The sequence below is a fragment of the Paramormyrops kingsleyae genome, chromosome 19, assembly GCF_048594095.1.
Source record: "Paramormyrops kingsleyae isolate MSU_618 chromosome 19, PKINGS_0.4, whole genome shotgun sequence".
Classification (NCBI taxonomy): domain Eukaryota; kingdom Metazoa; phylum Chordata; class Actinopteri; order Osteoglossiformes; family Mormyridae; genus Paramormyrops; species Paramormyrops kingsleyae.
Window position 1 is genome coordinate 12,215,314 of NC_132815.1, and position 27,569 is coordinate 12,242,882.

Sequence of the window (27,569 nt, forward strand, 5' to 3'; positions counted from 1 at the left end):
GTATGGATGACACAGATGCGGTCAAGTTTTCAAGGTTGAACTACAGCTAGCCAAATAAACAGGCTACAATGGTTAATATTCATAACTCCAAAGAGACAGGCATTTTTCTAGCGAGTCAGGAGACAACATATGGGATAATTACAAATAAGAACTTCGAATATGTTATCGTCATGCATATCAAAGAGGGCATATAGGGCATGTCTGCGCAGGTCCCCGTCTTTCAGGGGTGCTGCTCAGGGCCTACCTCCAGGTCGCTGTCTGGGGGGGGCGATGGATTGTTCTTTCTCCCCCGACCGCGGGCCTTTGAACCCGAGCTCCGGCAGGTCCGGTCATCCAGGTCTTTGATGGGGGTGGAGGGACTCTGCACGGTGTCGAAGTCCGCTAAGGACACGGGGAATGGGGGTGAGTCTGCGTCCACACGGTCCCCCAAACGCCCCAGCACACACGGACGTAAAAAAAAAAAACAACCCAAAAAACACCCACAAGCGATTCAATATCTGTTGTTGAGCTGGAAATGCACTCACACGTACGCAACATGCATGCAACCGAGGCCAAGCTCTGAGACCCCCCCCCTCCAATACTTGTGCCCGAAAGAACTAACTGGAACCAGACGGCTGTCCGGCTCACGTATCGTTATGTCTCAATCAGCGAGCGAGACTGAGGCTTGGATTTGGAAGAAGAGGGAAAGTGTCTGTGATTGGAAAAGAACGATAAGGGGCCTTAATGAGAGGCCTGGACGACAGCCAGAAAAAGCACAGGAGAAGCAAAAAGCAAAAAAAAAAAACAAGAACCATTACATGCAGGAATGGGCTGAGTTTTTAGGCTCCGCTTTGATTGAAGGGGGGAAATACCCCCCAATCACAGCTCAGAGCTTTAACATAAATAAAGGATATCGGAAAAAGCAGACCGTGGCGATTAGGGTCGCCGACCGTCGGCCTCGACAGACGCAAAGCTGGTTTTCATTCATTAAAAAGATGGTAATGTGCACCAGCTCTGGGACATTCTGATGCACACACACACACACACACACACACACACACCAGCGGTGGCAGTGCGCTCGAGTGTGCGGCCGATGCTGCCAGCCGCTGTCGCTCGGGCGCTAAACCTCAGGGACAGCATCACGGTGAGACAATAACCGACGCACTCAGATGCTGTTTCTATGATATAATTATCCATATTTCTTGTATGTTTACCAATAATGAATTTGTCGGCCGAACAGCTTATATACAGAGATCAGATGGACTGAAATAAATATATTCTGACAATCAAAGAATCGCTTTAAGAAATGCCCTCACTAGATTTCTCTCCCTGTTCATGGGCTTTATTGCTAAGGTCAGATGTTACTCTAAGTACTTTATGTCAGCAGAATCCCGAAACACCTCAATAAAGACGTGCAAAATCTGGTCTCCCAGCGCAAAGTGATTGCTTGTCTGTTATATAGCATTAAACAAAACTAATAATATGACACATATTATAAATAAATGATGACAGAGATTGCGAATATCCATCCATCCATCTATTTTCTGTAACCGCTTGTCCTATTCAGGGTGGCGGGGGGTCTGGAGCCTATCCCAGAGGCTATGGGTGCAATGCAGGGAACAACCCAGGATGGGGCAATTGTGAATATAATGAAAATAATGTAATAATGCATCATTAATGCTTATTCATGGAACAGTAAACCAATAACATTATAATGCAAAAGAGTATACAATGTATAAAATGAGCACAACACACATATATCACAAACTCTCCCAAAGGTGATGGAAGGGCACCATGAGTAAGTCGGCACATTTCTAAAACTTCCTGAATATCTACTATTTCCTCAGCCAATGCTTCTCAGCCTGGTCCCCAGGGACCCCCAGACGGTCCACATTTTCACTCCCTCCCAGCTCCAGAAAGGAACTGAGAGGGAGCGAAAATGTGGACCATCTGGCAGGGAGCTGGGAGGGAGCAAAAACAGAGAAAAATGTGGACTGCCTGGCAGGGAGCAAAAATGGAGCAGAAACATGGACCGGCTGGCAGGGAACTGGGAGGGAGCGAAAACGGAACAAAAACGTGGACCGTCTGGCAGGAAGCTGGGAGGGAGCGAAAACGGAACAAAAACGTGGACCGTCTGGCAGGAAGCTGGGAGGGAGCAAAAATGGAGCAAAAACTAGGACTGTCTGGCAGGAAGCTGGGAGGGAGCGAAAACGGAGCAAAAACATGGACCGTCTGGCAGGAAGCTGGGAGGGAGCAAAAACGTGGACCGTCTGGGGGTCGCGGAGGACCGAGCTGTTCTAAGCATGGCTCTGCTGCCAATGAAGGTCGTATTCTGTGAGCAAGACTACAGGGGGAGGTTTGGTGTTAGGGGGCTGAAATTTGGTTCTGGGAGAGGTCTGTCCTCACCAGCAAGTGAGGGGGAAGGGTGAGTGCGTGGGGGGGCATTATGTTGTTACTCAAGGAACAAAAAGGTGAAAGAAAATAGAATATGCAGAGTGCAGAGCCCTGACCGTCCTTTTGGCCAGCCCCCAGTCCAGCCACATGTGGGCCATATCAAAGCCTGGTGCTGGAACCCGCCCTGCAAGCAGATGGGACTCACCTGGGTGGAGTTCGGCCGCCTGTCCCGCCAGGGTGGGCACCGAGTCCTGCAGCTGATAGGTGGAGGAGGCGGAGCTGGTGCCGTCCAGGGCAGGGCTGTGGGTCACGTACGCCCCATAGGTGGAGGCCGAGTAGTACTGGGCGTACTGGTTCTGCCCGAAAGCCGTGTAGGAAGGGTAGTCCTGCAAAGAGCGATGACGACTCGTCTGAGTCAAACATGTCTAGCCAAAAAGGATTGCACAACTGCCCCTCAGGACGGCGTCCTAGACCCCCACTCAGGGGGGGAGCACTGTGTCCTGGTGCACGTCACACCAGCCGAGCCTTTGAAGAGAAGCTTTTATGATTCTCCCTCTGTATCTTTGCTAACAATTAACATTAGCGAGCTGGGGGTTTATTGAAGGCCTGGCCAGGGAGTTTTTTATAGACAAGCCCTAAAGCTGTCACTGCATCGTCACAGCGGGGACACACAGGGCAGTAAAAACTCCCCCTCATGTCTTCCTTTCTGTTATGGGCCCATTTTGGCCATTCCTGCTTTTCCTCTGATACCTGGTGCCTAGTTTAAAAGCCACTGTCTGCGAAGCATCAACATGAGAGGAATCTATTCAGTCCTGAAGCGGCCTGTCGTCGGACTGCGGGTACCGCCATGGCTCAGTGAGAGATCTGGGCTCGAACTCAGGGGCACGGACCTGGGGGGCATTAAGGTCTGCCTCCCAATTGTAATGGGGGGAGGGGGCTATCCTCACCCTTGGTCCACCGGAGTGCAGAAATAATGGTCTCATGGGTGGCAGGGCAAAGCCGGTGGGGCCCCGGGGCCCGACGTTACCTGCTGGGAGCCGCTGAAGTTGGCGGCGTTCGATGCGGAGTTGCCACTGGCGTAGATGCCCGAGGAGGCGGTGAAGCTGGAGCCTGGGACAGAAGGGGCAAGACAGCGAGGTGGCATGAAGTCACATGACCACAGTCAGGCGGCCCACACACAAACATGCTGCCACACGGCTACGTTTTACGAAGTCTGACCGGGCATCTGATAGGGTGAGTAGGGTGTTTGGCCTGGCTGGGGCGTGGTGAACCCTGGGCTGTAGCTCAGCCCGGCCTGTAGGGGGGGCTGCGACTGAGATAATCCACCCTCAGTCTTGATGCCGGGTAACATAACACCCAAGTCTGCTGGAAAAAACAAACATTTACATTCACATTAATTTAGCAGACGCCTTTGTCCCAAGCAACATACAAGCTTGGCACATAGTACATTGCAGCTGTTATGTAAGTGATGGACAGGAAATTAATATGCTGTTTGAGCGTCCCATAGAAAGTGGGTCTGAGCTAGTCTAATTCCTTCCCATGATGCTTAGGGGCAATATCTACATCTATAAAGCAGCAAAGCGGAGGTGCCCACCGCGATCAGAGAGCACTGGTGTTTGACCCTAGGTTAGCCGTCGGTAGAAGCCTACCATACGTGGAGAGTCCATAGGGCTGGCCCGTCTGGGAATAGGCGCTGTACACGGACGACTGCGGCATGCTGCTGAACTGGGACTGGCCTGCATACGCCTGCATGGACTGGGCCGCCGGCGCCGACAGGATGTGCGGGTATGGCCTGTGGATAAGGGGGTGGGGTCTCACCATGTGACACAAGGGTGTGTCTGGGTGGGCATGTGAGTGGCATGCATCCGTGTGCGTGTCTGTGTATATACGTCTGTGTATGTGTATGTCTGAGTATATCCACATGTGTATGCCTGTGTGTATTTCTGAGTTTTTGTAATTACATTGTAGAGACCAGATTCCTCCAGAATGTGATAAAAAATCTGTCACTTTTTAACATTTTTTCAGTCCTCCAAAGGATAATCTCAATTGTATAAAAATCGAACGCAATCAAAAAACTAAAACAGCCAAAAGTCTTGTATTTTGTTTAGTTACTTAAGGTTAAGGTTAGGGCTGGGTAGGGATTTCAGATTAGGATTACGGTTACAGAAATGAACGGAGTGTCCCCATAAAGATATTAATATATGGACTGAGTGTGTGCGTGTTTGTATTTACCATATTGTGGGGACCAAATGTCCCCACAATGTGGTTAACACCTGTCACTTTTTAACTTGTGGGAATATTTTTCAGGTTCCCACAATATAACCCTCAATTTAATGAAAATCTGTGAATGCAATCAGGTATAACAATGTAATAATAATAATAACAAATTTTTTGTTTGGTTACTTGTGTAAGGTAAGGGTTAGGATTAGGGTTATGGCCATAGAAATGGATGGAGAGTCCCACAATGATAGGAATATATGACCTGTATGTGTGTTTGTGTGAGTGTGTGTTTGTGTGGTCCTGGTATACATTACACTGTTGGGTCCAAATGTCCTGAAAATATGATAAAAACCTGTTATTTTGATGATGTGGGGACTATTTTTTTGGTCCTCCCAAGGGGAAATATGTGTGTGTGTGTGTGTGTGTGTCTGCGCTCTTAGGACTGACGTACCCCCACCCATATGCAGCTGAGCGATCATGGAGCGGCAGGGCGGGAGGCTTTAATTAGAAAGGGGGCACTGACGGCATGTAAGGCTTACTGATGGCCGTGGGGGGGGGGAGCTACCGGGTGGCAGCTGTCACACTTACTTTGAGGGGTAGATGGGTGGCGAGTACTGCTGGGTGGACCGGGGGCTGTAGCCACTGCTGGTTATCACTGTGTAGGGGAGTGAAATTGACAAACAATTAAAATATCAGCTGGTTGTAAAAAAAAAAAAAAAAAAACATAAAAAAATACAGGTTTCTGTGTTTATGTGGCTGTGAGGTTTTAAAGCTTAAAAGACGTGACACACACTGCATGGTAAGAAACAAAGGTGAAATATGAAGGTGAAATATGCCCAGCCCCCCACCCCGGAAATGGCTGACGGGTAGCGTATCTGGCGAGTGGATCGAAACCTTGTGGCCTGTCCCCCCCGGTCACCAGCAACATCAGAAACATTAAAGAGACACACATGTGCTTCAGACACAGCAGCCTCATGATACACTGCTGGAGGTGTGACACCGACCGGCCGCTCTGCCATCAGTGCAAACCCCTCCACCATGACTGAACACCGCCATGAAAAACCAGGGCGACAAGACAGTCTATGCTGCCACAATTCATTTTATCACAATTTCATAACAGTAAGTTAAAATATACCCTTGTCACGCTGGACGCAAACCTTTAATGGGGAATGCGTCCCTGTTTCTAACCCTCCATGCTGGTTGTTATGTTATGTGCTAATTTCTTCATGCACATCAGTTTTATTTGGGATGACAACATTTTTTGGGGGGGGGGCCTTGAGCCGAACACAGTCGAGAGTTTGACCATGAAACAACGGAAGGCACCGTCGGGCAGCCGAAGGTTCAGCTTTCACTGTGGGTCTTCAGGACGCCCCCATCTGTTTGCAATCCATCCCCGCAGCCTTTGAATCTCTGCACCCGCCCCCACGCCGCACCGCTCAGCTGGGAAAACCTGTCAGCTTCTATATCGGCTCTGCCTCAGCCACACGGCCTGGTGGGCGGGGCCTCTCCTCCCCTAAATCTGCTTTTTATCATTAGGATTCATTATGGCTGCTGCTACCGTGATGCAATTGTACATTAGATCTGTCCTCAGAAGGGTCTTTGCAAAACGGACGACCCCGCTCGCGTTGGTCAATGGGCAGACGCCATGTTGTGTCACAACACAAATACACATCCCCATGGAAGGGTGAATCTGTGTGGCACCACGATGACTGGTTCTCCGTGGGTGCATGCGCCCAGTGTCCAAGGTGCAGGGTGGCTGCGAAGCATGAGTTTCAGTCTCAGAGTATTTGACCGAGCAGAGAGCAGGGAACACCAAACACTGCCCTCACACTCACAATCAGCTCACAATCACATTCGCCATCATCAAGATCGGGGCTGCTCACGGCACCCCATCTCCCCCCCCCCCGACGTGCCGCACGCCCGGGCCTCACCAGAGCCGGCGTAGGTGTCCAGCACCCCATCTCCCCCCCCCCCCCCGACGTGCCGCACGCCCGGGCCTCACCAGAGCCGGCGTAGGTGTCCAGCGCACCATCTCCCCCCCCCCCCCCGACGTGCCGCACGCCCGGGCCTCACCAGAGCCGGCGTAGGTGTCCAGCACCCCATCTCCCCCCCCCCCCCGACGTGCCGCACGCCCGGGCCTCACCAGAGCCGGCGTAGGTGTCCAGCGCCCCATCTCCCCCCCCCCCCCGACGTGCCTCACGCCCGGGCCTCACCAGAGCCGGCGTAGGTGTCCAGCGCACCATCTCCCGGGGTGCTGGCAGGGTCACTGTTCATGGGCTCCGTCTTGACTGTAAGGGAAGAAAAGTTATGGAGTGAAACCTCAGAGAGTCTCTCCTCAGAGCAGGAGTCACACACAGCTACCCCCCTCGGAGCAGGAGTCACACACAGCTACCCCCTTCTGAGCAGGAGTCACACACAGCTACCCCCCTCGGAGCAGGAGTCACACACAGCTACCCCCTTCTGAGCAGGAGTCACACACAGCTACCCCCTTCTGAGCAGGAGTCACACACAGCTACCCCCCTCGGAGCAGGAGTCACAGAGTCACACACAGCTACCCCCTTCTGAGCAGGAGTCACACACAGCTACCCCCCTCGGAGCAGGAGTCACACACAGCTACCCCCTTCTGAGCAGGAGTCACACACAGCTACCCCCCTCGGAGCAGGAGTCACACACAGCTACCCCCTTCTGAGCAGGAGTCACACACAGCTACCCCCCTCGGAGCAGGAGTCACACACAGCTACCCCCCTCGGAGCAGGAGTCACACACAGCTACCCCCCTCGGAGCAGGAGTCACACACAGCTACCCCCCTCGGAGCAGGAGTCACACACAGCTACCCCCCTCAGAGCGGGAGTCACACACAGCTACCCCCCTCAGAGCGGGAGTCACACACAGTTACCCACATCAAAGCAGGAGTCACAGAGTCACACACAGCTACCCCCCTCAGAACAGGAGTCACACACAGCTACCCCCCTCAGAGGAAGAGTCACACACAGTTACCCTCCTCAGAGCAGGAGTCACACAGCTACCCCCTCAGAAAAGAATTCACACACAGCTACCCCCCTCAGAGCAGGAGTCACAGAGTCACACACAGCTACTCACATCAGAGCAGGAGTCACAGAGTCACACAAAGCTAACCCCTTCAGAACAGGAGTCACACACAACTACCCTCCTCAGAGCGGGAGTCACACGCAGTTACCCACATCAAAGCAGGAGTCACAGAGTCACACACAGCTACACCCCTCAGAGTAGGAGTCACACACAGCTACCCCCCTCAGAGGAAGAGTCACACACAGTTACCCTCCTCAGAGCAGGAGTCACACAGCTACCCCCTCAGAAAAGAATTCACACACAGCTACCCCCCTCAGAGCAGGAGTCACAGAGTCACACACAGCTACCCCCCTCAGAGCAGGAGTCACAGACAGCTGCCTCCCTTGACTATGGAGTCACTCGACCACTCAGAGCAGCAATGCTCCCCATGCACCCTGCTTCAGACACGGCCTGGATTTCCCCCAGTGACTGAAGGGCGCGGCCGTCTGCCGGGCCTGAAACTCACACCGCCACGCCGGCGCTTTCGGCTAACCGGCAGCGCTCGGCTCACCGCTAAAGTCGCGCGGAAAAACAACAAACAAGAGGCCCCAGGAACAGGCCGTCGCCGCAGTTACACCGCGGTTACGGAAACTGGCGGTTTGTAGTCATTTCGTCGGTGAGAAAAAAAACCCGACAGCGTTCCAGCTAGCTAAATTTCTGGGGGAAACCCTGATAGCAATATTCAGATGCAATGTTAGAAAGGAACCCGTCTTAAACACACAGATAAATATTATCTTTAACAGGCTATTTCCCTTAAAAAAATAATTCCCAGTTCCTAATTCCTGCCTGACATCTGCAGACATTGTTCGTACCCGGACCCTGTCCTTCCCAGCACACACACACTGCAAACTCGAACCCGGAGCACTGCAACCTCAGGCCGTCATGCACAGTACCAGGGTCCATACTTGGCGCGGAGGAGGGGGCGCTGCAGCCTAGGAGCCAGTCGGCGGTGTTGAGAACAGTCATGCTCTCGCCTGAAGGGTGGAAGGGAGAGTTACCGCGCATCCGCCGCTTGGGCCCAAGCCCAAACTCGGGGAGTCTGAGAGTGACACAGTGGGCAGTCCCAGCTCATCCGACTGCTTTTCAGGCCTCCCAGACTTCAGCACTGGCGAAAACACTGCCTGTAGGAGACTGGGAATTGAGCTGGGGTCTGATTGGGCCCCTTTCTAGGGTTCCCATAAATAAATAGAGCCACAATATGGCTGTCAGAGGATCCTGGTCCACGTTCACGTTATGTAATAAGTTCATATATAAACACACTTTAAAAAATAATCCCACAAATCAAACAATGGAGATAAGGGGGTTGGGGTCAGGACGAAAAGTAGGGGGTGGGGGGTGGGGGGAATTAGAGGATAGTTTGATACAAATGAAAACAGCGTGAGATGAAGGGATATAAATTCTGGCAAAAAAAAAGAACTTGCGGCTTTGCTTCGTGTCGACAAAGAACAAATCCAGGATGGAAGACTGGCGGATGGAACCTGGAGGACTTTTACCTCCTGGGGGCCTCACAAGTGTGGAATCGCTCAGCGGGGGCAACAGTACGGACAGCGTGTGATGGAAAGGGCCCAAGCCAGGGCGATGAAGACGTTCCAGGTCCTGTGGGTGTTACTGCTGGCCTCTGGAAGAGCAGGCCTTTCTGGGAGCGATGCCGGTCATGCTAATGCTAAAGCTAACACTTATTATGCCCAGGGGCATTGAGAATCTAAAGCTAGCTAATGTTACTGCTAACACTGGCTATGAGCAATGTGCTTCCTGCTAATGCTAACTACTGCTACAGCTAACACTAATTATGCCCAGGGGCAAAGACTCTAAAGCCAGCCAACATCAATACGATCTTGTAGCAACATGCTCCATGCTAACGTTAGTGTAGCAGAACCCAGACCGACGCAATGAATAAAGTGATCATGATCATCAAATAAGTACAGACTTTGCCAGAATGAGGCAGCGTGAGTCCAGTGTGTGACTGTGGTGAATCTCATAAAGAATGCAGATTTTGAATATCCTGAGAGCAGGTCAGCATTCATACATTCCTGCTAAAATCATTTACGTTGCGACAGTCATGTAATGCATTTTATGCTTCTCCGAAATCACCACCTTATAAAAAAACAATTGTCAATTGTCTAACCTAAAAAAAAAAAAAACAGTTAGAATTCTGCTTGTTAAAAACAACGTGGAAAAAAAATTGAAGGCATGACACTTTCCAGAAAAGATCAATCTTCAATCTTCAATGAAACTGCTTGAGTGACATTTTTATTTGCCCTGTAGAATATTTCAAAAAGGAAAAAAAAAACATATCACTGGTGATGACATATAAAAGAAATTGGGATTTAATGCATTTTGTTATTTTCTTGGATGTCATTACCAACTTGGTCTGGGAACTGAATCAAAAAAACCAGACCGAGACGGTCCAAGGAGTGGTTTTTCAGAGGAGTCGGAGAGCCATGCTCAGCATTCACATGCGTCTTCAGTGGTTTGAGTAGGTGGCCGTGTTGTCATGACGAACCGCGCGCCCACGCCACATCAAAGTGGGGGCGGCAGCCTCGCTGCAGGCCGGGAGCTGCGCCCATGAAACGCCTATCGGCTTTCGTTTCCCATGATGCCCCGATGCCACTCAGGCGCGGAAAGCAGGGGTGCCATTTCCAGTAAGCTTCACCGGAATCTCCGTGACGTGTACGCGCCGTCTGACTGAGCAGTGAGGACGTAGCCATCCGGCCGGGGCTAAGAGAGCTGGCCCGGTAGCCCGAAGCACCCCAGAGGCCTGCTGGGTCCGAGGGAACCGCAGCACGAGTGCCCCAGGGAAAATGTTTGGCCCGCTTACCTCCAGTCCCATTGGATGTAATCGGAGTCCCACCCAAGCTGGTCTTGTCCAGCTTGGAAGCCGAAGTGTCAGCGCTGCTCATGCGATTGTGAGGACTGGCTAAGTCCTGCATTTCCATGGACCTGGGAGAGGGAGTGCGACAGCATCAGCACGTGCAGGGAGAATGTGCAAAAGAAATCAAAAATAAATAACCAGTGAGAAAAAGCATAATAAATCATCAAAACGTGATGAGTATTACGAAATATTCTCAACTTTTAATATAGTCAAAAGTAATCTTACAAGACATTATAAAATATTAATGGAAGAAATATAGGAAAATATCAGGACAGTCAAGAGTCTATTCTAAAATATTTTTAAATATTAACAGTCAGGAGAAATTTTCGAAAACATCAAGACAGGAAGATTATTATAAAATATTCTCATATGTTAACACAATCAGAAGGAATATTCTAAAAGACAAATGTTATTGTAAAATATTTTAAAATAACACTGGAGGAATTTTCTAAAATACTAACAGTCATAATTAATATTCTTAAATATCAAATAGCCAGATTATTCTAAAATTTTCTAAAATATTGACAGAGACTTAAATACCAAGATAGGAAAAGATTATTCTAAAAATGAACACAGTCAAGAGTAATATTCTTGAATATTAAGACCGTTAAAGGTTATTCTAAAATTTTCATAGTCAGAAGAAATATTCTTAAATATCAAGACCGTCAGAAAGAGTATTAGAAAACATTCTCAAATACTACCAGCTTGAAGTAACATTGTAAAATACTCACACGGGGGCAATACTCTTAAATACTCTGAAATATTAACAGTCTACAGGAGTATCCTTAAAGCCCTACAGTCAACTTAGTATCTGCACTTTCCAGAATATTATTTGATATTTGCCCCCCATATCACTTCATTGAAATGTAAACTTTGTTGCTCCAAGGAAAATTCCTCTTCAGCCAGGACATTTAACGTTTTTTCCACATTATAAAAATTTTGTGGAATATGGACACAGGAATGAGTGACTGGATTTTAATATTTTTCTCCCTGACGTGAAGTGTTCAATGTAAACAAACAGTAGCAATGGTGCATTTTCCACTTATCGAACGAGTGAGAACAGAGAGAGTAAAATGTGCTGTAATTAACACTGTGAATCATCTAAGACTTCTCTGATTGTATAATACATGCTTGATTACTCCCTATATACTCAATGTCTACACAGGCACACAATTTTTAGATGCAAAGGGTCATGGGTAATGTAGTGAAGCAGTACCTTGCCTGAGGGATTGGTATCTGCTCTCACACTGCAAGACATTTCCCAAAACAGGCAGCTGCTTAGAGTGGGATTTTTGTGTGTGTGTGTGTGTGGGGGGGGGGGGGAGGGCTAAGAAGCTTAGAGATTGAGAGCTTGGAAGATCAAAGGACCAAACCCTCTGAGTGTAAGACACAAAGCACGGCAGCTGAACGACCTGCCTGTTGACAGTTGAGACGAGCGGGATAACATCTTCACAGATGACTTCCACTCGCTTTCAGGTTGGACTGGCAAACATAAATGGGCCACTTGGAAGGCAGAGAAAGGATAACACAGCTGTCCTAAACGCTACTGAGAATAAGCTGCCCCTGGACTCTGGCTTTTTCATGGCGTGTCACTGGATACGTCTACTGGCCCGTGTCGCACTCACTGAGACGCGGCTTATGGGTTTGGTGAGCCTTTCAAATATGGTTTTTCATGATTCATTGTGGGCAGTTAATGGTGCAAGTGTACAATAAGCAAATATTACCGGCCCAAAATCGTTTCTCGGCGTCCCCTTTGCATTTGACATGGAGCAGAAAGGGGGCCCTGCCAAGCGGCTCCTGTACTGGCAGGCTGTGGCGCTGGGCTGGGACCGGCAGCTCCCCCGAGGAGGCCAGAGGCCATGAAGTGGTGAGGCTGGCAGAACCGCCCCATCAGCACATTTCAGCTCCTTGGCTTGGCTTTTGCGGATCTAATGGTTCTTCCAAACCAACCTGGAGCCACGACCGGGCAGAACCTGACGGCGCTCCATACATAACACAACACGAGACCCTCGCGTTCTCTGTGGGGCTTGAGAGAACAGTCAGGTGGCCTCGATTATTTGAGTTAGGGTTCCCTGGCCTTTGTTTTCTGTTTAGCTATAGCTATAAATTGTTTTTGTTCTGTTTTGTTTTGCCCCCAGAAGCCAAGACCAACCCCAGAAGCCAGTCCTAAGACCCCTAACCACAATACACCTTTTCTCCCTACTCACAAAACAAGTTTTATCGTTTTATTTCTTTTCCCCTTCAGTAAAAGTGTTTTAATTTCGCCTAACTGTGTTGATCCCATTCCCACTGTTTTCATATCTATCAAACTCCCCTCTAATTTCCCCCCACCCCACACTTTCGTCCTGACCCCCCCCCCCACCCCCAAGCACCAACTGACGAGAGCTCAACGGACCATTTGGAAAATGACGGAGACGTTTACATTCCTGTTACCCCTTCCGAAATTGGATGAGTTCTTTAGTGTTTCAGGAAGTTCAAACGACAAGACAACCGACAGGAAGTTTGAGGGACGCGTGGAAACGAGAACGTCCTTCCGTGAAATGAGCCCTTCAGCCGAAATTGAAGGACACTTTTTTCCTTGGGTCTCAGGAGGTTAATGCGCAGATCCGCAGTAAAAACCACTTCTCCACGCAGTTCGGAAATCTGGGAATGGGTTGGGAATTGTTCCTTAACCTGCTCCCTGTCCCCCCCGCCCCCCCCCCATGCCTCGCTCTTCGTGTTGGGCTTGTGAAGGCGGACACCCTGGCTTGCATTTACCTGGGACCGGAGGGCTCGGAAACATGCGATTCGCTGTGCGCTTTCTTCACCTGCGGAAAAAGAAGGGAAAGACGGGCGTCAGATGTGACTTGTTCTCTCCGAGAGGCAACACCCCCGATCCTCCTCACCCCGGCCCCATTCCCACCATACCCCCCTCCCCACCACCAGGCCCCAACTCCGGCTTTCAGCCCTGCTTCACAGTGCGACGCATTATGGCCGTGGTGAACGACAGCCAAATACCCTTCCACGGGGCCATTAGGTCGCCAAATACCCCGGCTCCATCAGCAAGGAGAGAGGCACCAGGGAAGCGAGGGGGGGGGGGCAGTGCCACAGAGGGACCACTATTCCCTGCTTCACAAAGTGCATTCCTCCCCCCCCCCCCCCATGTCCCAGCAGGTTCCTCCTCAGGGTGTGAAAATGGACTGACGAAAACGGCGCTTTCAGAGAAAACACCCGCACATGCTGGTCAGCCTTTGTTACCTAGCTGCGGGACGCCCGAGATAGGCTCCGCCCCCAGCAACCAGCTTCCAGTGAGTCCCCCGGGAATAAGCAATATACAGCTATGAGAACCAATCGATTTGGAGGTTAAACAAACAACTGGCCTCAGTAAAAGGGCGGCGTGTGGCTCGGTGGGCCTGAGCCTCTGTGATCGAAGGGTCACGGGTTCGAGCCTGGCCTCGGCAGAACGGCCACGTCTATGGGCCCTTGGAAAAGGCCCATAACCCCCAGCTATGTGGGTGTGGCTGCCCTTCGCTGCCAAGCTCGATCTTACCTGCATATGTGTCTGTGTGTCATGCAGAGCAAGACGGGGTAGATGAAAAAACGAAGAAGGAAGGGCGGCAGTAGCACAGGACAGGTATCTAGAGTCGCCGTGAATGGAGCCACACTCACACATAGTGCCTTTATAATGAGACTGAGAATCCAGGCCTTTACCTGAATAGCCTACCTGTAACCCGCGAGGTTAGTGTTCTCACCCCCCCCCTCCCCCAAACCCCCAAACCGCACGCTCCCCGGGGGACTTCCTTCAGCGGGGCCGATCCTCTTCCATCAACGATCCATGAAAGATCACAAGTCAAGCGGCTCGGGATCAAAAGGCCGAGGAAGGGGCCCTCGAGTAACGGGCTGGAGCGGCGCTTCCATCCCCGGGTGAAGGCCGCCATTTACCTCCACGGGATAGGAAGTCTGAAACGGCACGGAAGGGGCCCGAAAACAGAAGGCTTTTGTCCCCCCGCTCGGTCTGGGAGTACCCCCCACCCCCCCCCCATTCACACGAGGCATTTCTCAGTTCCTGACTGATGGAGTGAGAGCCTTCTGAAGCCGGTGGCACGAGCAATCGCTCCGCCGGCCCCGTCCCGCTCTGCCACGGCAGCCTTCTGAAGTCATCCTTATTATTCTGATTTGCAGCTTTTTCAAACCCCACCCACCCCCACCCAAAAAAACGCCAAAGATAATCAAAACAGATTTCCTTTGTCCCAGCTGCATTTAAACAATTCCAGCCTCGTCTGAAAGCGGTTGCTTGTTATAAAAATACTCTTTTTTTGGCTTGTAAAACAAGTTCTTATGGTTTAAACGTAATTTCATCCCCTCAGTCTGAGGGGCTTGTTTGGTGGGGAGAAAAACAAAAAAGGTAACAATGAAAAATGGACGTCTTGGGGGGGGGCAAGCTTCTCCAGGCGGGACATCTGTATGCGAAACAAGACATGAGGTCGTTGTTTTTTTGTTAATAAATCGACCCCATAATGAACCCTAAGTCTATTGATAACCAGCTTCCACAGCTCAATTAGATTATACAGTGCAGAGAAAAATTGCTGGACCGATTAAATCAGAAGGAAGTTAACAGTCACTGAGTTTCAAGATTCGAGAAGCGCAGATCCTGTTTTTGGGAAAGGCCAATTTTTCAGATTAATCTGGATAATGGGGGGTAATTTGCTAGAAAACGGCAGAAACCTTTTTGACCTGGTTGCCATCTTTTCCATCACGCTGGTTAAGGTACTCCGGACCACACCAAAGAACCATGAGCACCAGACTTGGGTCAGAGAGAGGGGTCAGTTTCAGGGCTCAGAGGACTTTCATTTCACACTTTGTTCCCCAGGGTAGCTGCGAAGAGTCACGTCAGACCAGATGCTCAAACTGGGCGACCATGAAAAGTTCTCAGCCTGAAAAGCAACGCTTATGACAGCCATGCCCCCTTCCCAGGGTGCACCTGTGCAGTGCATTACTAGGTGAACTGTGCAGGTATGTGTTCAACCTCCTGATTGCCTGCGTGCACAGGAGACATGCAGTGGCACTCACATCTTTGTGGGGACCAGCCATTCATTTGGTCCCCACAATGTAATGTATAACATCCACACACACACACACACACACAGATACATTTATGTGCATAAACACACTGCTTTTGCAGAGATGAACAGTTATAGTTATAATATTCCTTGTCTCTCTCTGAATGTGACACAGAATGTATTATCAAAAATAATTTTGCTCAGGTGTAAAAAAAAATGTTCAGATTTCTTGTACTTAACACCGATGTTTGATGCTGTGTCTCTGACACAAAATTACTGCAGATTATTTAAAAAAAAAAAAAAACAGGCCTGACTGAACATACTAAAAATAACATTAAAAAAACATCATAACCATGGTCAGGGTTCAGGGAAACACAGATGCTGTCGGCCTTAAAGCGTCATTGTCCATGTGCTGCTGCAGCTAACCAGCCATGTGGTCCACCGCCCCCGGTCCGAAGGGGGCCCGGCTACGTGCCGTGGGCTTCCACCGCCCCCCCCCCCCCCCCCCCCGAAGTCCTCCATACGCCAGGTGAGGCCAGAACACCGAAAGACAGCTATTTCAGTAACAGCTCCACGACTCGCTCCGGCTCGCCAAATCAGAAGAATGTCTGAAATCGCACTACATATATCTCTGCTTAAACCACAGCTGACTGCAAAACCAAAAAGGATCATATATCTCCAGGCAGGAGAGGGGGAAAAAAATGCCCAAAAAGATAAATGAAACACACTGAAGGCGGAGAAGATGGATGTAAGCGGGCTGGGAAGTAGGAATTAACTGTTAAATATGGATGCAAGAATAAACACTTTCAAAGCTAAAAAGATCACCATGGTGGGCGGGGGGGGGGGGGGGGGGGTGTCTGTCACAGGAGGGAAAGTCATGTGACCATGGTAAGTGTTTATAATGCAGATCACCTGCCCTCCTTCTCAGCTGCTATAACTTGGTGTTTTTTTCCCTCTATTTTGCAACTGAGACCTAAATTCCAGTTTTGGCCTGATCCTTGTGGCAGCATCAGCCGTCTGCGATCCAGGTTTCCCCTGTTCCTGCCTCACAAGCCCCCATCCCACCTGAAACACCCTTTTATCTCCACTGTATGTTTACTTGTTCCCTTATCGCTCCCATCCTCATCCACCCCCCCCCCCCATACCTGTAAATAAAACACTATCTGCCAAAGAAGGTCCCATTCTCTGCCCGATCGTGACCCATGCTTTTCTGCTCTGACCCAAGGCGAAAACGCAGACCAAGCGCTGCCGTCAGCTGCCCGGATGGGACATCTTTTCAGCAGCCGGCGTGTTTGACTTAAGTAACTGCCTCATTTTTCATGTGTGTGATCTGACGGAGTCCTGTGAAATAGGGCATCTGTTAGCTGTGCTCACGCATAACTGAAACAACCGGGGTGCTGAAGAGGTTTATGGGTGATGCTGATAGAGCCCCCCAAGCACAAGGATACGAGAGCCAGCTACAGTCGGTACACCCCCCCCCCCCCCCTCCACTGGCGCTATCTGGGTCTGCTTGCTGTACACAAACCCTTTGGTACTGGACAATTATTCTTGCTCAATATTCTGAGAGGAACTGCAGCCTCACCGCACTGCAGAACCGAAGCAGGACCAGCGGACACGCAGGGACACGAATGTGATGCACACGCCCGACGCCGCGTGCCTGCCCAGGACCCCGGGCTCGCGGGGGTGCGGGGACAGCAGGTACTTATTAAAATACCTCCCTCTATTTTTGAGGAACTAATTATAACAGTAAATCTTCAACAACTTTGCAAATTTTCTGCAGCTGGCATGTAATGGCTGTGTAAACAAACCCAGCGCGGCTGAAATCAGCGTCTGATTAAGGGCCCGCATTCCACAGCGGCCTCCTCTCGCCTCGCCTGGAAAAAGGGGGCCACGGTCCACCCCCCTCAACGCCACCCCCCAAAACCAGGCGTGGATTTACGGCCAGCGGTGGACGGCCTACCACAGGCACCCCTGCACTCAGTCATAGGCCCACAGTAATGGGACCGGGCTGCAGTGAAGGACGGACGACACCATCGCCTGCAAGGCTGGCCGATCACTAACTGGATCACTAACTGGATCACTAACCGGATTTGCGCTCAGGCTACCGTTCGATCTGAAGGAGTGTTTTTCTTTTTTTTAATGGGACAGGCGTGACTGAGACTTCAGAGACCCCGACTGGTGCTTCCAAAGCCTCCCTTTTCCGGGTATCTGCCCCAAGCCTGGGCACGAGTCACTCTCAATTAAATCGGATGCTTTTCCTCCGAGGAGGACTCGGGGGGGGGGGGGGGGGGGGCTGATATCCGGAGCATCGCTCGGCTTCTCGTGCACCACGATGTTTCTGATTACCGCCACCCTTTCGGGACGACATCAGAAGCGGCCCTTAGCCACTAGTGTCGGACTGTGAGTCACGTGACTCCGGCTCCCATTACACATATGGGGGGTGGGGGGCGTGGGCGTGTCACAGTTAACTGGGATTTTTTTTTACGAGCCCGTCGCTCTGGGGTCGTCACCAGCGCCTGCACCGTGGCCCCTCGCAGGCCATCTGTGGCGGGCACATGGGGTCAGGCGTGTGCTCCGTTCCCACCAGCAAACAGCCCCAGCGTGGACGCGCACGAGGCCCCAGAAGAAATGAAAAGTAAAGTTCCCACAACTGCTGGTGGCGTTCACTGAATGAGTCCCTGCCTGGGCAGGTTGGGGGCGAGTGAAAGCCGGCAGGCGAGGGGGGTCATTAAAACACCGGAACCCAAACTGATCCTGCTTTCACTTCGAAACTCACGGGAAAGTTCAAGAGCCCGCAAGCGTCAGTGGGAGCCAGTGGGAAATGAAAGTCAGGCGGTCTTAGCGCAGATGATGACATGAGCACTCGATCACCACACCCATGCCGCTGACGACCGATTCTGTCACCCCGTTCCACGCACACGACCAGGCCTTCGATCTTTTTTCAATATTCGCTTTTTACATACAATCTGATGGCCGTTTCCTCTGAAAAATGCTGCCGGTTCCTGCCTTTTCAGGAGGTAAATAATCTGACCTTTGAAATCAGACCTAATGAATCTCTTTTCTTCGAACCTGGCGTCAGTGAGGATGTGGATAATTACTTGGCGGTGTTCTTGAGAGGGGGACATGTCTGCCGCGGACGACCGGCCCGGCCCCGCAGCCTGACGCCACCCCCCCACATCCCAGCCCCCCTCCCTTCCTGGAGCCAACTCCGCCTCCAGGGGTTTGAATCTGCGACCTCTGACCTGCCTACCCCCCAGACCAGCTTTGTGACCAACGCTGTCCACCCCCCCTGCATCACCTACCTACCCCCCCAAATCCCAAATACCCCCAAGCTCAGCTTTCCAGCCTTATTCTTGGAACCCTCCTGCCCCCCCATCCCCATCCAATAGCAGCAAAGACTAGCAAAACAACACACAGGGTGTAAAATGAGTGGCTTGTGTTTTTATTGAATCTGGAATTTGGCGTATTACTAAAGGTCCTGTTGATGTCTTTTCTGAACTGCATATCGCAATAAAAACAAGCAAAAAAACATTATAACTCAACTGAAATGCAACAAAGGAAATATTTGTTCAATAAGAACTGAAAGCCAGCAAATATGTTTAACAGTTAATTGTTAAAACAGAAAGCAGGATATTAGAATATTTTCAGTTTAAGGAGTCACATTGGTAGAGGTTGGTTGAATTCAATTTGTAGTTTCTGGTTTTCCAATTACTCTCAGCGTTTTTTCGGTTTTTACTGGCGAACGATACCCCCACCTGACAATGGTGAGTCGCTCCGAAATGTATGATCTTAACAAATGTCTCAGAACATTAAATATATTCTTGGCAATAGGATTCGTGGCCCTGAGAGAGCGAGTCGAGGAGGAATAAGTTAGGGAAATTTCACAGTGTTCATCCCTGCTAGTGCAGCGCGACTGTGCGTGAGTGAATGTGTATATCCGTCCGTGTGTGCGTGAGTTATGTGCGTGCTTCTGCATGTGGCATTTCGCTACCTGTTGAGATACTTTAACGCCTTTCCCTCCCAAAAACACGAAAAACATTGTCATGGACAGCGCAAAAACAAAGCTTTAAAACAAAAATGGGGACAACCCTATGTTGAAGTACTATCCTTATGAGGACAATTTCTGAACTCCAAAAAGACAAACCTGTGTATGCAGGCACACGCACACACAAAAGCAAACCCAACGCTATCCCATCATGCCTTGCTCCGTCACCTACGGCTCCGTAGCGGTGAGATGTGTGCACGCCGTGAGACACACTTGCCACATAACTAGCGGTTAATGCACGGGGAGGTCTACAAGACGTCCAGAAGAATCGTCGTAGCGCAGATACCAAACTTCCCCGTTTGGTAGGCATTTCAAAAGAAAAGCTTTTCATTTTCAATACTAACACATAACAATAGCTCTTTTATATAACTACACATTGGGTTCGTTTCTAGCTTAAGTCTACAAATTCTTAGCTATTTTAAATTATAAAATTTCACAAATCATACGAATATAATAGAATAAAAACTGCACAAAAACAGCTTCTAAATGATTGTAATAGAAAAACAACCTCTAAACATCCTTCTAAAATACACCTCTCAAACATGGTATTTTTTCCCTAATGCTGTAACTATCACAATGAAATTTAAAAAGATCGCAGCAAGAATGCTGCTTTTTAGCTTGTAAGCGTACAGGAATGTATGCAGAATTCGACATCCAATATATTGAGGCCCTGGCTGAGTCCCCAGTTGCTGCCCCCCCCCCGCCCCCGGCAGACGCCCCCACAGAGCAGCACGAATCCTGCATGTGCCGGTGCACAAATGAGAATTTTTTTCCCTTAAATAACTGTAAATCCTTGCACACCAGAGACCCCCCCGAGACTCAATCTCATTACAAAAAGGGACTGCAGACCAGGCCTGAAGTCCCAAAAAAAAGGGTGATTCCTGATTTTAGTTTTAACTGCAGTACAACGACCCCCATTAAAAATGAAAATCTTAACTTTTTTTTTTTTTTTTTACTTAACAATAATACAATATTATTACAAATGCTAAATGAAAACGCCGCATTCAGCTTGTTCCTATAGTAAGAGTCATGAGCACGTTGATTCAGTTCATAACTTTATTAATTAATCTGCTTAATGAGGCGTGAGGTTTCAACCAGTTTTTCTTGTCAAAAAAGGGGGGAAACTGCAGCAGTTTGATAATAAGGAATAAAAAAGGAATAAAAAAATCAAACCCTCACCTTTAATATTTGCTAGAGAAATCCTTCCCAGGCAGTTAGATTGCTTTTTGTTACATGGCTGGTGTAATAAACTATAACGGATGAAGCCCTCCTTGCAAAAGCAACTTGCTAAACACCTGCATAAAATCGCATTTACAGATTTAGAGAAGCCGTTGATGCCTGCGATCTCGCTCACGAGCACTGGCAGCACACTGGCTGTACACTGGCAGTACACTGGCAGTACACTGCGTCGACCGGCCCTTCGCGCTCCGACAGTCACAGGATGAAGCACGGTAGCAGTGAAGCGACATGCCTTACCTCCACTGCCTCGCCATTTCGGGGGTTAAGTCATCCCCTATCCTTGCAGCATCACCGCTTCTTGTTTTGTTCCCAGACTCGCTCGGGGCGGCAGAGCGGCCCGGCTCCCCCGACTCGCTCTCAGGTTTCCGGCCGGCCCAGAGACTCACGGCGCGATGGATCAGCTAGCGTCAGGTACCCCCCCCCCCCACCCGTCCGCACAGAGAGACGTGTCCCCCGGCTGGCTCAGCTCAGCTTGAATCGGCCCGCGTCGACGAGGCCGCCGCCTGCCGCAGCCCCCCCCTCCCAAAAAAAGAGCGCCGTTTATTTAAATGACAGTACAGGCAAACGCGCTCGGTTTCAGCTCTCCATGCCTGTCTCTTTATAGTCAGACGACTTGCCTTCAGAGGTCACCCCGTCAACAGCTCCCGTCTTTCAGTGCATGTCTAACATGTCGCATTTATCCCGGCGAGCCAAGGTGGGGGCTTTCCTCAGCACCCCTCCCACGGCCCTGCCCTCACCCCCCCGCCCGCTGTCACTGGCTGACGCGCGCGTGGGCTCTCTCGCTCGGCTCCAGGTCCGCCTCAGCCGCTCCAGGACCTGGGCCGTCTGTGTGCCCATCGGGTCGCCGGCATTCCGATCGAGTCACAGTTCTCCTTTCTCTCGGTGCAGTTTGGGCCGGAAACAGAACCCCCAGCCCCCATCCGCTTCCATACAGCCCCCACCGCCCTAAAATCACCCCTGAAACTCCATTTGACAAACCTTTATTCCCAGCTGATCACAAAAAAGTGCAATTTGGTGGTGTGAGAAAAAAAAATCTTAGAGCAGAAGGTCTTGAAAATAATTGCGGCTTAATCTCAATATAAACAAGACCAGCAAAAAAGAAAACTGTTTACAAAAACAATCAGTTCTAAACTGAGAACCCTTTAATTTTAAAGACTGCTTTTTAATACCAATGATTTAATTTTAAATGCATGTAAATATAAAGCTCCATTTTTAGTATTTGACTCAAAAACTATAAAAAGGACTAGAGATGAAGGTAATTCTAGCAAGTAATTTAAGTTTAATTTTGTGTTTATTTTTATTGTAACTTTTCTGCAGTAATTTTTTAATTTTTAAGCATTTTTCCCATTTATTCGAAAAAGGCAAACAGTGGCGAAACTGGCACAACAGATGAGCTGTAATCCAGTGGCATGTTACCCAAAAGTAAACCAGCTACGCAGCTCCGTGGCAGGCGGGGGAGCCGGTGGACAGGTCAAGGGCAGGATGCACACGCGCAGCCGCCGTCGCCGCAGCATATCTGGTCATGCGGGGCACCGCATTTCAAAAGGAGCACAAAACGGCACACAAAAGAAAAATACACACGGAAAAGCGGTACAGGAAAGGGGTGCTGGAAGCGCGCAGTACGGAGGGCGGCATCCGTCAGCTGACCATGTTTGGTCCTAAAGGTTTCCGCCGTTAACTGCATTTTGCTGCATTTCTGATTGCGTCATGTGGAGTGGAGAGGGGGCAAGCATCAGAAAAAAAAACAAGAGCATTTAAGCCAAGATGGGAGAAGAATAAAGAATAAGTTAGAGTAGGGTGTCTCTCCGGGGCAGGTGGGGGGACAAGGGGGTGCTAAGGCTTTGCCCGTTTTGGCAGCAAGGCAACTGAAGATGGCAGTCTTGCCCGGGGCAAACTCCAAGGTGTTAATCAGTCAGCCCCAGAGTGAAAGTTACACCTGCCGGAGACACGGGACCCGCTTTTGTCACCACCGTCCCTACCCGCACCCCCGCCCCCCCTCCCCCAATGGGGGCCTGTCTGTATCGGAGCTAATAAAACGTGATGGATGCCTCGGGTGAGAAAGCCCTGTCAGTGAAGATTAGGACATTTATGGCATCGCTTGACAACTCAAGCACTTTATTATTAGAAAAGCCCCCCCTGCGTTCGCGGGGGCCGCTAATAAACGGCCGGCAGGCGACGGGAAAGAGCAAGACCGGAAAAAAAACTACGCTGGAAATACAGAAACGACGAGACAATTAACCTCCACTTGTATCAGCGGCTTTCATAAGCTCACCCGCTTCTCCCGCGATTTTTCATTTTAACAAAACATTTACACGTCACCTATGCATATGGAAGCGTTAAGGAGGAGAAGCCCCTTGGCAAAATAGCCCCAGTCCCTCCTTCCTTCCCGACAACTGCGAGGTATGACGGGCAAGCAGGAGGCGTCAGGAACTCGCACTCCGCTAGCAGGAGCAGAAGATCCAGTTCTGATCTCTTTGGGGGACACTGTGCGGTAGCGTGCACACGCACACGCACACGCCTCTTCTGGAGAGTGTCATTGGCCAAGGACACCCTGCTGAGGATCTCCACCAGTTTCAAGTTAGTTTTCAGTACTAATACGGATACAATGAGGTTACAGCACCTGCACCCCAGCTGCACCAATGCCAGGCTTGACGAGCGCCAAGAAACACTCGACAACAGCAAGCGACAAAGAATCCACCAACCTGTAAACGGCAGGCGTGAAACCCCCTGTCCGACTGCACAAGTTTTGTTTGTGGTGACATTCACCCTTCCGACCCCGAGCCTGCGAGACACACTGACCGCTCCAGGACTCAACTTTGTCCTGTGAAAGGCAGGAGATATTAACGCCAAAACAACAAATCTATGATTTGGATTCGTCTGCCTTCAGGAATGAAACGGAGACAAAAATCAATGACAGTGAATTATTAAAAAGGCCCATAGAGCAGACAGCCTGCTGACATCACCATCTCCCAGGCTACCTGTCAGCCCTTAGCTGTTAGCTTAGGCTACTAGATTATATTGTTTCAGTTCAGTTGTGTCCTGACGCTAAATTCAGCTTCCTTTGCTATGAGTTGATTCCCCCCCACCCCCCACCCCCCGGTGCTGTCCGGCATGACAGTGGACCAAAGGCTGGAAGTCTCCTGGACTAGGGGGAGGGGGGGAAGGGTTGGCTGGAAGAATGGCAGGGCTGGATCTAGAAAAACAAACAATTAAGGGTTGAAAAGTGGGACCAGCGGTGCGTCCGTCTGTCTTACTGAATTTCTGAAAGGTAAACAGCACCTTCAGCCAAGGCCCAGCGCCCGAGGGGAGGCAAGAACCCAGGCCGAGACGCAGAGCGGGCCGCGGGGAAGCCAGAACCGCTTCCCCCCAGCCTTAGAAGTGGGCTATTGTTGTTGGACCGGTTCCATCCTAGATGAACTCCTCTGGCCCTGAACGCATGAATAATATGAAAAGAGAGTGAGCCCTTCTGCTATGCTGAGGGCCGGTCGAGGCGATCCCTTCTGCTCCCGGCCCCTTCCAGGGACGCGAACCCCACGGGGTCGGGAGGCTCACCTGGGATGGGTTTCGGCATGGCGCGGTGTCGCCCGTCCATCAACGGGCTTACGCTGCATTTTGGGGGGAAATTCAATCTCAGGCACATAAAGCTTGGCGGCAAGGAGTCCCGGTCACAAAACCCCACGGCCAGCCCACATCCAGGCACGGCGAGGCCCTCAACAAAAGCCTAACACGATCGGCGGGCCTGGGCAAGCCACGGTGTCCTCCATGCTAAGTGCATCCATGGGCATGCCCGTCTCTAAAATTTCGGCGTCAAATTAGAAGCCGGGAAGTTACAACCAACAAAGCGAGAGCAGAGCCTAAAGCCGCGAGCTGGGCAGGTGTGAGGCAGGGAGATCTGTGGCCGCCCGAGGCGCTGTGGCAGCAGAGGCCCGGGCTAAACCGGGCCGGGCCGGCCGTGGCGCCACGCTGAATGGAAACGACAGGCGGAGCCCAGCGGCTGTACCATATGGGGACTACAGCCTTTGTTGCTCCCGTGACGCATTGAGCTGCTCGTCACGGACGCTTTCCCAGCTGTCCCAGCCCAGCCTGGACCTCACGAGTACTTCCTGTGTAACCTGTTTCAGTCCAGTGCCCCCCCCCATCTCACCCACCCCCCACAACCACCCACCACCAGTCTGCCACCACAGACCCATGTGACATTAATACTCCTTTGCCATCATTTACTCCTATTTACCACGCCACTCACTGCCTGGGGTGTTATTTGTTTGAGCAGTTACCACAGCTGTAACTCAATCCCCATCCTTTCATGTAAAATACATTGTTCCACCCACAAGCCCCCCCCCCACCCCCCCCATGAGCGTGCCTTCAGTTGTGTAAAACTATCCCGCGTTATTCACTTGCGAAAGAAAAACAGTGCTAACGCCGCCGTTAGCATATCGCCGTGTCCGTCCGCTTTGCGTGAGCTCGCATCCCATGCAGTTTACATCACACTTTCACCTCTTCATATGAAACGGACTGATGAAATTCTACCGACGCTCCCCGATTGGTTATAGTTCCAGTTCCTGAACCGTCATCATTGTCGCCCTATCCTAAAGGCACGGCTAACATTTCAACAAGGTTTAGAAGCATCCATTATGACCAAATAAATTTGTGCATGTAGAAGTGCTCTAAAACACCCAGCACCGCAGCAAGCTCCCAGCATATTCGTACCGAGCCTCTTAGAATGTGCCTTTCTTCAAATTTTCTGTCAGAACTTGAGTTCTGGACATTCTGGTAACCTCCTGGAAAGGTCCAGGTCCACATCTGTCACGAAAGACATACTCGCTGTGGCTTAGCGCAGCACTTCACGCAAATAAAAACCCAGTGATGCTCGCGTAGGTGTGGGAACCTTCCAGAAGGTATCTCTGGACATATGCTGGTAATTGCGAGCCATTTGGCCAATGCAGCGCTCTGCTGATCTAATCTGATCAGGCTGTGAAAGCCACGTCTGGTGGGCAGACCACCAACACCTGTCTACAGCTGCCAGGAATCCCCCCCCCCCCCCCCCCGAAAAAAACACCTCAATAACAGGAGCCAGAACTGGACTGGGATGGAAAAAAATAGGGGACAAGTGTCAAAAAAGAAGATTAACATTCGCCTTAAGGTCGAGTCATAACTTAACTCAGTGTTCAGGTATATAGCTGTCCCAACAACTTGTCCCAACAATCTGCACCTCCGTTTCCTTGGTAACGTGGGTCTAGGGGCAAAGTAACAAATCCCACGGAGAGACTGAGGGACACAGCAGCTAACAAGAAAGCGGCCTTTTCTCTGGGACTTTGGGAGGCACGGGGTGGGGCGCGGGGGGGATAGAAACCTGAACCCAGCCCTGCTCCACATCCCGACGCAATAATGAACAGCAGCACCTACAGCACTGAGAGTTTCTTTGCCTTTTATTTCAAATAATTCTGAAGTAAAATCAATTGGCAACATGGATTATAGCTTCAATATCCCAAGGAAACTTTATATAAAAAAGCACTCTAGCATTGAAGAAGGTCCTGCCTTCAAATGGAACAGACAAACCTTTCATTATTTATTCATGCCACCGCGTGTCTGTGTCAGCAGCTGATTAATAATTAAAATTAATCTCATTACTGGAGATATTCATTTCAGGATAATTCAATTAAATGATGAATTGGCTCCCAGATGGCAGCGTACATGTTAAATAATGCTGATGATGACATCAGATTTTGGGGGGTTTCGCCCCAGACTGTGAGGCATCCATTATTTACAACCTTCCACCGACCTATTAGCGAGATAGGTAGCGAGCGGCAGGCGGCAGAGGGCTCGCCCTCTCGAGCCAAGCAACCGCACGTGACCTCTGTCCCTTTCCAGTCCAGCGTATATTAAAAAGAGATAAGCCTGTCATTTAAATGAGTTATACTGAAAGCAACAATCGTGAGGTTTTGTATATATACCAAGCACTTGGTGTGATATCTTTAAACCAAACAATTCATCTGAAACACAAAAAACCTTGTTAAAGAGTTTCTATGATTGATATGGAGTAAAAACCAAAACGCCGGCCAGTGAACGGGGGTTAAAAATTACGTTTATTTGCTCTGGTGCTTGACACCGATGGGGCGCTTCACGGAAGGCGTCTTTATGCTCAGCTGGGCGGCAGGCCGTGGTCACGGGGCCCCCGAGAGCGGCGGCTCTGGACGTCCAGGACCAGGGGGTCCAGCCTTGTTATTCAGGTAAAGAAACAGGCACCCGGACGTTTCGCCGCCAAACAGTTCCTTGATTTCTTTATAACCTGGATCCCGCTGTGAGGGTGGAGGATCTCCACACACCAGGATCCCTCACATTGCAAAATCCAGCAAAAAGAATAAAAAATAAAACAAAATAAATCTCCACTCCCCAGCAAGAAAGAGCAAAAATCTGACTAGAGTGAAAATGGCTAACAATAAAAAAAAAAAATACAGGAATCAAACAGGAATGTTACCCCCCCCACACTCAATGGCTGAGCGGGGAGATCGGCGTGCCAGCACGATAAGCCCCGTAAACGCTGAAGCAGGGACACGCTGCGGGTTCCCCCGAGATCCACGGCACACGGAAATGCCGGGCAATCGTGCCCTGGCGCCCACGCCCCTTTCATATCAGGTCACTTCCCACACTACTTCGCCGGCCCTTCGGGACGGCAGAGAAGCCTGCGTGATATAGA

At 50.3% G+C, this 27,569-nt stretch overlaps 1 protein-coding gene across 11 annotated transcripts in view; it reads right to left on the bottom strand.

Annotated features, from left to right (window-relative positions):
• The window catches only part of eya4 (EYA transcriptional coactivator and phosphatase 4), a 49,336-nt gene that overhangs the window by 10,639 nt on the left and 11,128 nt on the right, over positions 1–27,569 (bottom strand). For 3 of the 11 annotated variants that reach the window (XR_011984050.1, XM_072702554.1, XM_072702555.1), the window contains exons 3-12: positions 13,310–13,359; positions 10,499–10,620; positions 8,574–8,654; positions 6,807–6,881; positions 5,182–5,248; positions 4,023–4,165; positions 3,592–3,738; positions 3,401–3,483; positions 2,579–2,759; positions 245–381 (exon numbers count right to left, since the gene is read on the bottom strand). Coding sequence is in view for 10 of the 11 variants with exons in the window: in XM_072702554.1 (XP_072558655.1) it covers positions 245–381; positions 2,579–2,759; positions 3,401–3,483; positions 3,592–3,738; positions 4,023–4,165; positions 5,182–5,248; positions 6,807–6,881; positions 8,574–8,654; positions 10,499–10,620; positions 13,310–13,359 (1,086 nt within the window). In the remaining variant the exon portion in view is untranslated. The other 8 variants (XM_072702556.1, XM_072702557.1, XM_072702563.1 and 5 more) reach the window with 7 other exon arrangements.